Source organism: Nelumbo nucifera, chromosome 2 (assembly GCF_055504915.1).
Source record: "Nelumbo nucifera cultivar China Antique chromosome 2, China Antique-T2T, whole genome shotgun sequence".
Classification (NCBI taxonomy): domain Eukaryota; kingdom Viridiplantae; phylum Streptophyta; class Magnoliopsida; order Proteales; family Nelumbonaceae; genus Nelumbo; species Nelumbo nucifera.
In genome coordinates, this window is record NC_142650.1 from 14,819,580 (window position 1) to 14,836,562 (window position 16,983).

At 36.9% G+C, this 16,983-nt stretch overlaps 1 protein-coding gene and 1 non-coding gene across 5 annotated transcripts; both read right to left on the bottom strand.

The window, feature by feature from the left end:
* Nucleotides 1-569: 569 nt before the first annotated feature.
* Nucleotides 570-9,422, bottom strand: LOC104597117 (ethylene receptor 2-like). Of its 4 annotated transcripts, none has more exons than XM_088899050.1 (3): nt 8,965-9,422; nt 7,390-8,697; nt 570-1,273 (listed from the first exon to the last, which is right to left on the bottom strand). In XM_088899050.1, exons 1-3 carry the CDS (start codon nt 9,037-9,039, stop codon nt 704-706), a joined length of 1,953 nt encoding a protein of 650 aa, XP_088755176.1. In that variant the 5' UTR covers nt 9,040-9,422; the 3' UTR covers nt 570-703. The 4 variants fall into 4 exon arrangements, with proteins under 4 accessions (XP_088755176.1, XP_010256828.1, XP_088755175.1 ...); XM_010258526.3 differs by having other exon boundaries at nt 570-1,252; nt 8,965-9,418; XM_088899049.1 differs by having other exon boundaries at nt 7,390-9,421.
* A 6,216-nt stretch (nt 9,423-15,638) lies between these two features.
* TRNAM-CAU (transfer RNA methionine (anticodon CAU)) lies at nt 15,639-15,710 on the bottom strand. The gene has a single exon. It is a non-coding gene; the product is annotated as a tRNA-Met (tRNA).
* Nucleotides 15,711-16,983: the final 1,273 nt, after the last annotated feature.

The following is a 16,983-nucleotide window of genomic DNA, read 5'->3' on the forward strand; positions in this document are numbered from 1 at the left end:
TTTAGGAGAAGAGATTATTTAGGTTATTGAGAAAGTGCATTTCATTAGTTGTCTTAAAAATGACATAGAATAAAAAAAATATAAAATGAGAAAAAATGAGAAAATTTCTTAATCACATTGTTTTAATATATATATATATATTATAATTATATAATAATATATTAATAAAATAAACAATTTTTTTCAATTTCATTATACCAATTTATTTAATTCTTGTATTTATAAGCAATTGTATGCCTTAAAATTCATATAAAATTAAAACTTCAAGTTTTTTAAATAAATAGGCAAAAATAGCTTTGGCCTGGTCCATGGCCTGACTTGGGCCAAGGCTTGGCCCACGGGCCAGCCCAGCCTGTGGCATGGCACAGGCCCACGTAGGCCTGGGCTGTGGGTTGTGCTGGGCCGACCCCCAAAATTTTTACCGGGGTGGATGACACGGCCCGTGATGGCCCGCGGGCCAGCATGACACGGCCCCCACTTTGCACGGGCCGCCTGCGGGCACTTTACACCTCTAATTCACCCTCTCTATCTTCTTCGTTTTATCATCTTTTTTGGCATTGTACAAGTCATGTAAAATGACAAACTTCATTTTGGTAACAGTAACACAGAGAGAGAGAGAGAGAGAGAGATTCATTTTCATACTCTAATCACTATGAAAGGATGCCAGAACTTTGCAGGATGATTTATTGTTACTTGTTAATCCTCATTGCAAAAAGGAGGGGACAGTACCAGCACTTCGGAAAACTCTCTGCAGCTCATCTTCCAACTCCGGCAGTATAACAGGTTTACAAATAACCCCATGGATCCCATTCCCAAGACACACATCACGTGTATTCCTATCAGGTCTGGATGTTAATGCAACTATCAGCAAACTAGTTTCCAATCTTAGTTTTCTTATTCGAGCAAACATCTCGATTCCATCTTCCTCAAGAATACCTAGGTCTATTAGCAGCAGGTGATGGTTGTTTCCACCCATGTGAATTGTTTCTAAGCATTGATGCCATGAATTTACAACTGCTATATGGCATCCCAAGTTTACCAGAAGCTTTCTTGTAATGGATTGGTTGAAACCATGAACATCTGCAAGGAGGATATTCATCCCTTTCAGAAGGCATCGGGAAGTATCAGGCTCCATATATCTAGGCTGAATGAAACCACCTCCTGATTGTTGTAGCCGCAATCTGATTGTCAAATTCATACACCTATCCACACCTTCAGAGGCAAGGCCACTCGACATACTCCCATGCATAAGCTGCACGTACAAAACAATGGTCTACACTAAATTCTCAATTGAGTAGAGAGCAAAGATTGTAAACACTTTGAAGTTGGCAGCAGAAGGGGAACTTGAAATTTGAAAGGGTCGTCACAAAGGAAAAATCATTGAAAATATTGCTTTGAATCCTTTTAAGCTAAGCTAACAATAGTAAGCAGGCAGTCTTCAAGGTTATATAACCTTTAAGCAATGAAAGCTCAACAAGGACTAGCTTATTTCCGTGCATAAAAAATGGGTTGTTTTGCACCTTCCTGATATTTCTTTTTTTTTATAAAATTCTAAACCCACTGTAACGTACCAATAAATTTCTGAGTGGGGGGTTGAAGTTCAAATAACAACTCTGCTATTTAGCGTTTACAATAAAACTGGGTTTATTTATGTATTTTCTTATTTTAGATTAATTAATAGAGTGAAAAACAAAATATTACTTCCACGAAGTAATATTTTATAGAACAAGACTGCTGTCAAGAAATTAACTTAAGTTTGTTCACTTTTGATACTACAAATATTGATACACTCCCATAACAAAAAACTGAAACAGCCACCCGTAACCAAGTTAAAAGTAAAAATACGGTCAATAGCATCTGGATTCCTGATGAAATCATGCTAATGTAGGACTACATAGGGCAATAAGCTCTAAAGTGAGATTTAAGATGAAAATACAGTCAAGTAGCATGCTAGCGTTTTGAAATTTAAGGGATTTATTTGAGGATAAGACTGGTGAATGATTTTACAGTGATTAGGTAGTTAAGTTTGATTGACATTCTAACCTGAAATCTTAGAATTCCAGAAAGATTTTAGATTGAAAATTGTAAGTTTATTTATGTTGGAGTTATAAGGAATGAAGTCTAAACAGTTTGGCACAAATTCTAAGGAGAACAAGTTGGGTTTAGATAGAAAGAGTGGGAAAAATTGAAGAAAATGTAACATCACCCTAGGGTTTCAATGGAATCACTCCATAACTTGATTTGTGGTTGGATCATAGATGGCTGCTATAGTTGTCAAAGCTTGAAGATGTTAGAGAAAAGAAAGATAAAAACCTTGGGAATTGCTCAAAGGGGCCTAACATCACCCTAGGTTTCAAAGGAATCATTCCATAAAGCATACACGCAAAGGAAGTGAACATTCAAGATTTCAATCAATCATCAATTCCAGTACTAAAAGACAAAGGAATAATTTATAGGTCAACAAATATGGTGTGGAACACTGTTCATTTTTTTTTATAAATGTGGAACACTGTTCATTGTAATTATGATAATGCCACTACAACCCAATGTGCAAAAGTGAGAGAGCATCTGTATTCTGTAGCTTTCTATCTACTAAACTTGTGACTATAAAACTAGAAACTTAACTAAATAGTGACAAGACAAACAACTTCTATTGACCACATCCTACTAGCAATATATTAAAATGACAAAAACACACTTGCAGGCTAAATCAGCATACTTCCAAGAGTTGGCATCTTACTAAGTCAGAACTTGTTAAACGAATTTCTCCCACATAGAATAAGTCTTCAAAGGCATAGAATGTTCCCCATCACATGGACTAAGGACGTCAGGACTCAGGAGTCTTAACAAAGAAACCATCAAGGAACTAGAAATTTCTTGATATCAATTTAATTGTTGAAAAGAAAACCATTGCATGATTCTTAACTCTCATAATAGAAGGGAACTTGAAGCATAAGGCACATTAACAGTCACTTGACAGAATTTAGTAAAGAAACTGACCAAGAAACTTACAATCACCAAGAAACTTCCCATGCACCAATTATGTTACAACAGTCAGATAAATAGAAAGACAACCCTCACATTTTCACACAAAATTTACTTACCCTTGGGATGAGTATCCAACCTCTGTAATGCTGAATAGGGATGTCAATAGATCAGGTTCAGTATGGTTCTAGCTCAACCCAAACCTGATCCATAGTCACTCCAACCCGAACCTCACTGAACCTACCTAAATGAAGGGGGGTATCGAACCTGAACCAACCTGTCCTAATATACACTACAGCTATACTCAACCAAGCCTATATATACTAATATTTCAATGGCGCAATGTCAATGGGTTGGGTTCAGCATTGAACCACCTCAACCCGAACCCAAGGCTGACCCCACACTAACCCAATAGGGGCCAGACAGTGTGGGTTTACCACTTAACCCGACCCACTGGCATCCCTAATGCTGGAACTCTCCAAATACAACCTCATTCCTTAGTAATTATCTTATGATATCTAATAAAGGCTGGCTTGCATCTGTTTGTCCTAGTTCAAATCTGAAATCCAATTCTATAAAGGAAATCTACCATATGTGCAATGTCTTCGGGTCCAATAGAAGTAGGTGATTCAGTAAGGGCAGAACTTTGGGTAGTAGTATTTAGGGTACAAAAGCTAAAGAAATGGGGGTCGAAAGGTTGATGATTGAGAGGGATTCGAAAGTGGTAGTTGGATGGTTATTCAAGGAAAAGAATGTGATGTGGAATTTCAGAAATGAATTAAGACAGTTCAAATGGCTCTCAAAAGACATGCAAATATGAATCAATACGAATCAGATGGGTACATAGGTCTGCAAACTGTTTGGCCAGACAAAGGTTTAATAGACAGCAAATGTTTTGGGCTCAAATGTAAGAAGGGTGGTGCAATGTGATTCTACTTTGCTCCTTTATTGTATCCACAACCTCTTGTTCTAACTTTTCAATTGTTTAAGGAGCAAATTCCTTTCTTTGTTGCTGATAAAAAAATCTATAAAGGAAATCTGAAATTGATCCTTTTTAATTGGATCAATTATGGATACATCCCAATCCTAAATGATTCAATCCAAATGCAATAGTATCACTATATGTTTGCACATATCTATATAGAGTTAAACCAATTATTGTATTTTTACTAAGGGCTAGTCTAATAAAGTTATTTCTAATTCATTTTAATTATGATATATAAAATATAAAATTTTTGGGATCTATCAAAAAATATAAAATATTCAGGTCAGTTTTTTAGTTTAATTTATAAATGATATATATTACCAGAGTATCCATGTCTGATTTCAGATGCAAGTATATCTAATCTACATCAGGCCCATTTACAGCCTAATCCAGTTGGAGATCTTTGGCAATGCATGGTTCCAGTCAAGGGTTTGACTTGGGCTAGACTGTGGGCCCATATTAAAGGCCTAGAGGACCCTGTGTAGGCAATAAGACTGCAAAATTCTAGCTGGTTATGTGGTCATCAACAAACTCCAGGCCAAAAATTCTTTGGATCAGATCTGAACATTCAGCAACTTTTTCTCTTTGAAATCAACTAGAAGGGGTGTTCTAAATCCAATGCATCTATTTGATTAGATCTCAATTCTCAAGTTCCCAACACTCAACAGCTTTTTCTCTATGAAATTAACTAAATCCAACAAATCTATTATCTTCAATTTTGACCAAACATGGTGGATTGGAAGAAGCTCATTAGTTTGCAGGAATATGACAATATTTGGCTTACATCGAGTACACCAAGATGATCTATTGTATTGCCTTAACGGATTTTCTAAAAGAACAAATAGTAAATTAACTCTAAGCTTACAAAGTAGGTGACGGTCCTTTGATTCTTGTACATCTTGTCAAAATGGTTTCCTTGGATTCTGAAAGAAAAAAAGTACTAGCTCAAACTGAAACCAACAGAATTATGATCTATTCAATTGAATTTTATTCTTTTGATGGGTAAAGTATTAGCAACATATAATAAAATTATAAAGTGTAATAAAATTAAAAAGTGAAAGAAAAGATATCCCATATACAAATTTTAATCATTGTTTAAGTATGGTACAGTGCTTTTAAAGTGAAAGGCACAAGAAAATTAAGGTGCAGGTTTTAAAAATACGTAAACCTGAATTTTAAAAGAAATTATAAGTTTTGAAAGACCTATTAGCTCTAAGCAAAATACTTAGACTCTCTTGGTTTGTAGTGCAAATCTGAACCGAATACAAATTTTGAACCCAATTAGGTTTTGCATTTGTTTGTTTGTAAATTGTAACTATGATTTGTTACACCTACTGGTACAAAATTTGTACTTTGCTCATTTGCACTCACTGCAATGTTTTTTGGAAAATTCTCACTGGCAGTGTAAGTTTTGCATCCCAATTCCAAAAAATTGATACAAAATTTGCACCACCATCATCATACCTCTATTCTCTCCATATAAAGTGGGGACCAAATCATCTTGCTTCCTACAACACCCAAACAAAAAACTCTCCTCCCATCTCCATTATCTTTCATATAAAGCGGGGACTACTTCATTTTAATTCCTATTTATTTCTCACAAACAAATAAGAAAAATTAAAATCTGAAGCAAAAAAGTAAACCAGAATTTACACTCAGCCTATTTGCACGCCCATGCATTTACACCAGTGCAAAAGAAATTTGCACTGCAAACAAACTGAGACTTAAGCACAAAATATAAAACAAATTCAAATTCAGAGTGAATGCAAACAGATGCAGAATATCAAAGTGCTTCAAGCACTTGATAATCAAGTAATGCGAAACTCTCAATGTATTTGTATCTCCTACTTGCATCACCTCAAGTAGCTAGTGTGATGTTAAATGTCTTGCATTCTTAATACTAGGAGGCTACGGCCTTACTGATGGCAAAGAGCCGATAAAGAGGTTGATTTGTGATTTTAGTCAAAGTTTGTTCTATTTTAGGGTCAGTGATCAAGTATCAGTTATATTCTCATTACTTATTTAGTGGAATTTTTTTTTTTTTTGATAAGTGACTTATTTAGTGGAAATTTTACTAACTAAAGGTATCCAAAAGGTCTTTCATTTCATTTTCTTTTCAAAGTTAATATTCCATTACAAAGGTGTAAAACACATAAGAATGTACAAAGACAAAGTAACTAAAAAATCAAACTTAACAATGACTTGTAGGGAATGCATTGCACTTGAGAGAGAGTGTTGGCTGTTGATGAAAGAGTACCTGTTTCGGGTGGGGCGGGGGGGGGGGGGGGGGGTAATGGGGTGATTGGGTGAATTCTGTTCATTCTGTTCATTCAGTAAAAGCTTTTAGCCTCAACAACCACACATTTATTGTTCTTGTGTGCTTAGTCTTTCTACTGTAACTTTCCATAATAGTGGCTTTTCAACCACCACTTTAAATCAAAGAATTATTTTTGTAAACAAGGGATGAAAGTAAGGGGTGGGTTTTACCATATGGAGGATTATAAGCCCATGTATGTAATTGAGTTAATTACATTTATGCATTTTGAACTGATTAGACAGACAATAGAAATTGGTTCAAATAGCCTACATTTCCTAATCAGAACCAGTGATCTAAAAGGTGTGCCTAGGCGCACAGGCAAGGCGCCTTTTAGGGTATGCAACTCGCCTAGGCGTGCGCCTTTTTTAAATTTTACCCCCTGTTTGCTAATGTCGCTCATTCATTCATTTTAATAAAATATCTTCTTAAAAGGCAACTAAAGTTATAAAATCGTTATTTTTTTATGTGAGATTTAAGAATTTAAGACCCTAACATGGACTTGTATGGGCTTGCCTCAAGGGGCGTGGTACCAAGGCGGCTCGTAGAATTAGGAATGCAATATGTTTTACATCACTTTAGCTACTTAAAGTAATGCAATTGAAGAAAAAAAGAGATTATGGGTTTTACATACTTGAAAATGCTTTATATGTTTGATTTTACTTTTAAATTTTCATTTGAATACTTTACATGTTATGTTTATGTATTTTAATTTTAATTTTAATTTTAGATAATAGGTTTTTTAAAACATTTATTTTAGAATTTAAGTTTACATTTTTTTATTAATATTATGTTTAATAATTTTTTGCATTTTTTGAATTTTCTGACATTTTTTATTTTTTAGCATTTTTTTGTATTTTTGTGCCTTACTTCAAAAAGGTGCAAACCTCGCCTTGCACCTTGTCCCTTGCCAAGTCATTATCAGGCATAAATGGTATCAAATTACACTTCAATAATTGAATTTAGCATGAAAAGTTTGGAGGTTGTTCAAATAGTCGAACATGTATCTATGATTTTTTCTTATGCAAGTACCAGTAAAATCTCTAACCTGATTGAAGATAAAAAAAGAAAATGAAAGGTAAAAAGTTAAGCTTCCTGTGCTAACCTGGGCCAACTTCTCGCAGATATTGAATTTAGTCTTTTGACTCCCAGCTTCACCGCTGCAGAGCTCATCAACCGGTAAACTTGAGTCATCATCTTCCATAGAATCAGTTTTAACCACCTTGAATCTCAAGAGAACATACTCTTCACTTCTTGCCGGCCTCCATGCTGGGTAATTAGGATCCAATCTATCCCCAGAGTGATACTCCCTAGAAACACTCAGGGAAACGGTACCACCAACTCCAGAACCCAAAACCTTTCCAAGCATGTACATGACAGCCTGAAGAATACGCGTCTCGTCTCCAACTACCTGATCTGGAACTTCTTTAGAAATATGGAAATCAAGATCTACGGCCTGGGAAGCACATAGAAGCTTTGATACAACCACGGCCTCTTTCAACATGGAACGAAGGCTAAAAGTACGTAATTTAAGTTCAAACCTACTGCCCCTCAAACCAGAAATCCCTGTAGCATCCTCAATGAGAGCAGACAACAGAAGACTCCCTTTTGCCATTGTATCAACTATCCTCTTCTGGTTTTCAGATCTGAAATTCTCATTCTGCAACACCGAGAGAATTGCAGCGACAGATCTGCTGGGAGTGATCATCTCCATAGCCATAACCTTCTGGAAGGAGCGTCGTGCCTCGTTCGCCATCAAAGCCATTTGCCTGGCTTTCTCTAGAGCCATGTTCCGCTCCAATAGCTTTTCCCTCATTAGCAACGATTCTTCAAGAACAGCAGCATGAGACAGAGCCACAGCGACCTGATCCGCAACGACCTCCACGATCTCAAGTTCCTGCGAGCTCCAGTCCCTATTCCCATTCGCTGGAAGGACCAATACCAAAATGGCATAGCAAGTCTCCATCATCTCCGGCGTGCCGGTCTTGAAATTGGAAACTCTGAGCATGGGCATCCGAATAGCAACAGCAGGTCCATTTCCGGCCACCCATCCTAACCTGGAATCAGGTCCCAAAACCCTAACCCGCTTATCTTGGAGGATGTCCACCAGCTCGGGGTCATCGACGGGAATAGAAACCAAACCGTCCCTCCGCTTTAACTCATGCGTCAAATTCATCATAGAATTGAGCTCATCCGGCATCCAAATAGCACAGTTGTCCAGAAACAGAACGTTGGAGAGCTGGACGAGAGTGGTATACAAGATGGTGTGGCGGTCGAGCGACTGGCGGATTTCTCTAGTGAGCATGTGAACATAGTGACTCGCCTCCTCTTGTCTTTTCATCAAACCAACCTCCCGGCCAAGCTCTCTGGTTTTCTTGATCAACAAACCCTCCCTAACCATCACCTTAAGCACCTGAGGAATAAGGGTAACGAGGGTAATGGAGGTGGCGCAGGAAACGAGAGCAGTGAGAATTTTGAGAATGGTTAAAGCAAGCATAACATAGAAGGAGTGAGGGGCATAGGTCCAGATAGTGAGGAAGTGAGTCAAGCCGCAGAGAACTATGAAAGCACCGAACTGAGTGAGGACCCAACGAAAGGGGAAGATGGCGGAGCAGCTAACAAAGTAGAAGAGCTCCAGAGGGATGGAGAAGTAAGCGAGGGCAATGAGAAAGTCACTGACCTTCTGACATTGGAGAATGTTGTCGACGGTCCAGAAGCCACCGGCGACCTCGTCATCGCAGGCGCAGGATAGCATGGTCGATGAAGCTTCGGTTGAACGAGGGGAAACAGGGAGGAAGATGAGGGGAAGAATAGTGGTCGTCGTGGTGTAGTAAACATTCTTAGAATTTAGAGAGAGAGAAAGGGGGGAAGGGTAAGAGAAATTTAGAGAGAGCAATCGGTGAATGGGTTCAAATTCAATGAATCAGCCGCACCCACAGGAAAACAAAGAAGGAAAGGGCGCTCTCTCTCTCTCTCTCTGGGGCACGGAAGCTTTTGCAGTTTCCGTTTTAACTGCAACCCAAATGAATATGACTACGACTATTCATTGATCCTTTCAGACATCCATACTTACGCTCTTCCTTTTCCTTTACTCCACACTCTCGTCTCTCTCTGGTCTGTCTGGGCTTTTGCGAAAAGATAAAAAATAAAAAATAAAAAGAATTAAACTGAACGTCTCCTTCTCATCCTAGGTAAGCAAAGGTAGGTAGGTACTATGTAGCGGTTGATGGTACGTAGTGAGTGGCATATTTAGATATTCTAATGGACTAGAAAGTTTTGACCAAGCAATTGATCGGACGGTCACCTTGATTTTACAAGTAAACGCGAAGATGGTAGAGCCGTAGAGGTGCCCACTTGGCCACTTGCTGTAGAGAGAAGTACATAGGAATCAAAGGGTGTTTGGCTTCTGAATTTTCCACTCTCATGAGTCATGAATAACGCCGAATCACCGTACATCATGCCAACAAAAGGCCCCACCGGTGTGATGTGTCAGGCGATCACGGTCTCAAATATTGAGCCGTTGATTTTGCTGGTAATGTACATTTGTCGTAGACGGGCCCCTACACCAACTAACCTAGACCTTGGGCCCAGGACCACGACGTTTCTTCTTTTCCTTCTGACAAATTCGAGGACTAAGGCCCCAACATTGTTAATTTGTTACATGCCCCAAGTCCAGTGTGGTCTTATAAAATAAAACTGTCACGTATTGTTCTAATACTTCTTACTATTGATTTGATTTTTGTTCATCTCAATCTCAACTTCTCAACTGAACTAACTATATAGCGGTACTTTCTTGTATCAGTACAGCTGCATCGTTAGTAAATTACTTGGGGAGAAATTAGTATTACAATAGAGCTTGTTAACAAGGGAAAGCAGTCAGGAAGAAAAAGACGCTCGAACCTAAATATTTCGGGGCCAAATTTTTAACGTATTATTTGAGACATCGAACCATTTGTAGTTTTGTGAATTTATAGGATGTTTTGGAGGACGGCTTCAGGAAAAAGTTCTCTCTACTCCATTTTTTAGCAAGAGTCCAATTCAAACGCAATGATTAGGGGTGCAATATTTTCGGGTTAGGGTTGGGATTTTGTCAAAATTTCAATAGGCTTATCCTCAAGCCCGAGCCCGAAACAGTGTAAACTGTTAATTCGGGCCAACCCTATCTATGATGCCCTTAAATCTTGATCCTGATAGATTTAATGATCTTTTCTTTAAGAAGTTCTGGAATATTATAAAAAAGGATTTTTGTAGGATAGTGAAGTCTTTTTTTTATATTGGAAAATTGTCTCATTTTGAATAAAACTTTCATAACATTAATCTAAAAGATTAATAATCCTGAAACAGTTAATAACTATAGACCAATCAGCCTAGGTAATGTTATCTATAAAGTAATATAAAAAATTCTGGTTAAAAAGGATAAAACCTATTCTTGAAAATATTATTTTTCCCTTCCAGAGTATTTTTGTTCTAAACAAACAAATAAATGATAATATTATGATTGCTCATGTTCCACTCTAGAAAGAAAAAATGGAGGAAATTAGTCATGGTTTGTAAAATCGACATGGAGAAAGCCTGTGATAACCTGGAATGGAATTTCATTGAAAAAGTTCTTAGTATGGTTCAAAGTATCGATACGATACGTATCGTATCGCCTCTTTTACAGATGATACAGTCCGAAACACCTGTTTTCAGGTGTTTTGGACCCCCATTTTTTAATTATAAAAAATAGCTTATAAGCTTTCCAAAAAACTAAAGTTTGAAAAAAAAACTAAAAAAAAAATAAGTGTTTCGGCCGTTTCTAAGTATCGATATGATACAGCCGAAATTCGTATCGTATCAATACTTTGAACCTTGGTTCTTAGGAAATTTGGCTTCCATGAGAAGTGGATTAGATGGGTCATGGAATGCATCAAAATGGTTTCCTATCAAATTTTGATAAATGGGGCTCCCTCTAGAGGCTTCACCCCTTCTAGAGGTATAAGATTGGGTGATCCTCTCTCCCCTTACATTTGTCTTGTGTGCTGAGGTGTTAACTAGAAAGCTTGAAAAAGCAGCAGAGACTGATGTGAACCCTATTGGGTGTTGAGTCACTAAGGATTGCCCTAAAATTCCTATTCTCCAATTTGCGGATAATTGCATTATCTTTGCTGAACCCAAAATTATTGTAGGCCTGAGGATTAAAGAAATTCTTTCTGAGTTTTCTAGGACTTCAAGTCAAAGCCCAATTTTCAACAAGTCAACAATTTAATTTTCTAAGAATATTCCCAATAGATTTCAAAAAATAATTGCTCAGGTTCTAAAGAACCCCATGCAGTCTGAATCAAGTTTTTATTTATTTAGGAGCTCCAATTATTAACTCAAGGGTCACAAAAAACACTTTTCGATTTGTGAATGACAGAGAGTAAAAGATTGGTTTGATGGAAAAAAGATACCCTATCCTTTGCTGAGAGGCTAACCCTTCTGAATCCTATAACTTCTATATACGATGCCTCAGTTCATTATGAGGTCCTTTAGATTCCCCAACAATATTGTTGAGGAGATTGAAAAAGCCTAGAGAATTTTTCTTTGGAATAACTCAAGGGGTAATAAGCCTTTTCATTTAATGAACTGGAGAAGAGTTTGTACTCCTAAAAGCCGGGGTGGCCTTGGGTTAAGGAATCTTAAGTGGTTTAATGAAGCAAGCCTTGCTAAGCTAGGTTAGAAGATTATTACCGAAGAAGATAATTTGTGGGTGAAAATTGTTAAAGGGAAATATTTAAATAAGGAAAATTTGTGGGAGGCTAAGAAAAGGAATGGATCCTCTTGGGCCTGGAGAGGCATTCTTAGTGCCAGAGTGCTTCTAAAATTGGGTCTTAAATGGGTTGTTGGTAATAGGGATTCTATCAAGTTTTGGATAGATAACTGTGTTGGCGGATTCACCTTATTAGATTATAGAAACCCTTCTTAGGATTCTCTTGAAAATGATATTTTAAGTGATTTTATTGATAAAGAAAGAGGAGTGTGGAAGGATAATAAGATTCAAAGTGTGGTCCCTCTTGATATTTGGAATAAAATTAAATTGATTTTTTATTCCTATGGACAATAAGGAGGACAATATAGTGTGGTACTTGAACCCGAGTGGGAACGTCTCATTGAAATCGGCTTACAATTTGTCCTCTAAAAATAAAGGTGTTTATATATCTCTTCCTAAATAACAGACTTTTGACAAAAGGATTTCCTTAGAAGGAGAGGTCTCAACATTGATGGAGATTGTAGTTGGTATGGTTCTACAGAAGACATCCATCATATTTTCTTTGATTGCCTAAACTCAAAAAAATTTGGGAAATGTCAAATATTAACCTTGCTAGCTTAGATGGGGCTATTCTGAATTTGGAAGATTGGTGGACTAAAATCCATAATAAAGATGTGATTGAGCAGATTCATCTAAAAGAAAAATGTGCCTTCATCCTTTGGTTTATTTGGAAGAATAGGAATAAGAAAACCTTCAACAATAAGGAGGTCCCCCCTCAAGTTATTCTTGATAGGGACTTTAAATCTCTTAATGAGTTTCGGTTCGTTAATGGGGAACTAGACAATAGAAAAGATGTTAAGAAAATAAAAAATGTTTCCTAAGTTCCCCCGAATTTGGGTGAAATTAAAATTAACTTCGATGCGTCTTACACTAGAAATGGCCCCTCTATTGTTGCAGCTATTGCAAGAAACCATTTGGGCAAGATTTTGGATTATAAAGCTTATACCTTGGGTTAATCTTCTATTAATGCTGCAGAGGCATGGGTGGCGTGGAAAGCTCATAATTTGGCTACGAACTTCAGCGAGTTCTCAAACACTATTGAGGGGCATTCTAATCTAGTTATAAAATATCTAAAATGCCTGATCCTTCCTCCTTCGAATCTTAGGAACGTAATCTCAAGCTACTGGCAGATGAAGGAAAAGATGGAAGGTAAAGTTTACTACAGGCACGTGTATCAGTAGGCAAACCAAGAAACGAGCAAGGCTAATTCGTTGTCTAGTGGTGTTATTTCTCTCAATCTTTGTACCCTTCATAGTCATTTAACTTCTATTTGTTTTGGTGATTTTGTGGAGCGTGTTACCCCCTTTCTTGTGTAGCACCTTTTGTTTATACATGTTTATACATCCATATTTATACATGTTTTCATAAAGTTGTAGGATTTCAATTATTGATGATATATAGTTATCTTCTCATGTCGTATCTTTAGCAAAGCAATAGGTTGTTGAATTCTTTTTCTTTGGCTAAGTAGTTGCTGAGCTTCTATATTCTTCTTATTACCCAAAAATAAAAAAAAAAGAAATATAAGAAATAGACAGAATAAACCCAGTAAACCTGGCAAAAAGTTGACGTAATCCAACTCCAAAAATAAAACAAGGTAAGGCCCATCTAAGAGGTGTTTGGCATCAATGCCATTTTTTGAGAAAATGGAACATCGAAGTGCTTCATAAAACAACTTCTTATTTGTCATTGTTTTTTTCATAAAAACATTGCTCTAAACCACGCCTTGGAAATTGGGAAAGTGTGGTATGAAGAAATGCCAAATTCAGTATTTTCTCAAAAAAGAACCCATTGCTACCGGCGTGCAATGATGTGGCATCATCTTGGGCGTTGGATAATATAGACCAATGGTGAAAACAATTATACAACACTCGTATCAAACAAAACTAGTACTGTTTTCCCAGAAAACAGCCTATGTGGCAACATCGATGCCAAACAAAAAAAAATGTCATTTTCTAAAAAAACAGTGCAACAGACCTTCATGCATGCAACACCGTTTTCTCAGAAAACATCTCTAAAGCAACAACATCAATGCCAAACACCTACCTAATGATTCAAATTAAAAGATGAATGAATCGAATTGGATTGAGCCATGAATCACCACCAAGTCACCTTTTTGTGCACCGACATTTTTTTAAACTAGCATTGATATCGACAGTTGAACTGTTGGAACCATTAGAACTAGATGGTTAAACCTACATTTTTCAGTAAAAAAACTGTTGACTTGATTAAAGATCAATTGACCCAGGTGGTTGAATCATTTAACTGGTCTGACACGTGGTTCAATCTTGACTAGAATATTTAGGATTGGGTCTATGACAACACAATCTAAAGCATGACTTAATCCAAATGATCCAAAATCGTCTTGAGGCATAAACCTGACCCAAATCGACCCGACTACCAGATTTAAGACCCAGGGAATCTAACCTAAACCACGTAAAAAAGAAAACATTTTTCTTGATACATTTTTTCTTTTTTCTTTTGTTTTTCATATTCTTTTTAAAACCACATTTACAATGTCCAGGCCCACCTTAGGTTGAGACCTCAGGTAGCATAAGCCCAGCCTAGCGAAGCCCAGTCTATCAGTTTATGTATTTAGATTTATGGAGAATGTCTATATCTAGGATCAGTAGGACCCACACTTTTGGACAAACGTGTACAAACAAGCATATTAAATTATGCATTCCTTATTTGTACAAACATTCTTTTGAAAAATTTATTGCCATGTATCTTTTTTTCTGTATTATTTTTGTTTCTATTTCTTAATCGTCTTATAAGTTATAAAGCCCGATGAAAAGTCAATATACAAAACATGTACTATCAACCTAACCAACCCTCTCAGCCTCAGGCGCAATCAAGCCTTCTAGAGCCTAATCTGTTTGTGCTAGGGGTTTATCTTGGGCCGTGCCAGAGCCCATGGTCCATGCTAAACAGGTCTGGATCTGAATTGATGATTAATTCGATATCTTAGCTTGGATCCATATCCTATCCTTTATGCATTTTAGGGGGAATGGTGGATTAGGGCTTGGATCCTAAAGGAAATTACAAAGTCTACAATGTGTATAGGAACTCAGGCCCAACCCAAAATGCCATTGTATTGTATAGGTATAACTGTTCTTTGACAAATTAGGACGCATCTAATTGTCTCATGCTGCTTGTTTTAGAAGTCCATATATGAGTTAGGTGAATAGAGATGCAGCTTAACAAAGTCGATCGATTTAAAATCTGCCATTAGTGTAGAATCAAAGGATGATCTTGATCTGTTACACATAATTATCCGATACCCGATGCCTCGAACCAGGTAGAACTTGACCTGGGCCAGCCCAACTTTTCAGGCCCAGCTCTATCTCTAGCTATTGAGATTTGAGACCGACAGCACCAATCCTTGGGTTCAGAAGTTGGTTGGTTATTTAAACGAGATGCTGGTCTTATTAACTATTTAAAATTAGAATTTTTTTGTGAAAGCGATTAATGTTATTACGTAGGTTTTTACTAGTTAGGCAGTTATTTATTTTTTCTCAATTTATCCAAAAAGGGCGGTTATTAATGTAGGACATTCTTTTCCATATCAGAGCCAGGTTTCGATCCTGGGACCTGTGGGTTATGGGCCCACCACGCTTCCGCTGCGCCACTCTGATTTGATTCAGTGTAATAAAGTATTGTGGGAATTTATTTTTAGCCATAATCTATGATGTAATCAGCAGTCGATGAGCAGCTTAGTTTGGTTGTTACTTGTGTTCTTAGGGGAATGACTGAATCCATATGTCAGCTTCATTTTTTTTGGACCTATTTGGGGTAGTTTGTGACATATTTATTGTTCTATATCTATAAATAAATTGCTATTTATGTTATTTGTTTCATAATCTCTACAAATTTTACAGAAGTGTAAAAAGAGGAGAATTGCATTAAAGTGGTGTGGTGTGGTTTGAAATCCACTATCTCGTAGATTTATTATGGTCATGTTTGATGCGCCTTTTCGCGCAGTCTGTTGGTTATTTACAAGGATGGCAGATTGTGATTCAGTCTTTTCCTGTTTGGTTTGTGGCAGATCTAGTCACCAAAAGTCGATGCACCAAAAAAAATGCGATAAGCCTAAATTGAGCGATTTTCGGGAAGCTCCAAATGACACTTTTGCGTTTTTTTCGTATTCATCTTTGCATGGAAAGACAGGTGAAAAAACATCCCTTAACCAAATGGGTTTCAGGCTGCTCAGATCTTAATGCAAAAACTTAACGCGTCTTTTGATTGTCAGAACTACTAGAAAATCTTTCCAAAAAGACTTGTCAAACGGCCCCATCGAACACCACCTAAGTAATATCAAACTCCTTTTAACGAAATTTCAGTAAATCTATAACTTGAACCAATGACATAATGACATGCAATAATTGAATCTTTTAACATAAAATAGTACACATCATAAAATGTTAATCATAAATGTACATAAATAAAACATATGATGCCATGTGATTATGTGCAACAAATAATTGCAATGTACCATAGTTGGATTCATGAAATGGAGATCAAGTCAAGTTGAGAAAATGAAGAAAACTTAAAACAAATGCTTTTTTTTTAAGAAGCTTTATGAAGTAGGCGAACCAAGGGGGTTGAGCTGCTCCATTGCTGCGTTGCTTGAACAGAAGAAAACTTCACTACTATCATCAAATCAATTTGAGAAAAATCAGATTTGTCATTAAGATATGAGTGGGAGCTGCTGCATCGCCGTGTTGCTTAAAATTTTAAATAAATAAGGAGAAAGAAATGCATTAAGATAATTACCACTTGCATGTTTTTTTAATGGATAATGGATAACTCACATGGCTACTTGTCCTTGGAAAAAGGGAATTAATTGTGTGGGTTCAAGACTTCGAGTGGGGGTTAAAATTTAAAAAGGAAATAAAGAAGAAAGTTGTG

Coding starts and splice junctions, on each gene's coding strand:
- LOC104597117 (XM_088899049.1), bottom strand. CDS start 9,039: ATGCTATCCTGCGCCTGCGATGACGAGGTCGCCGGTGGCTTCTGGACC. Junction 1,274..7,389: donor TCTGCGAGAAGTTGGCCCAG/GTTAGCACAGGA, acceptor AATTTAGTGTAG/ACCATTGTTTTGTACGTGCA.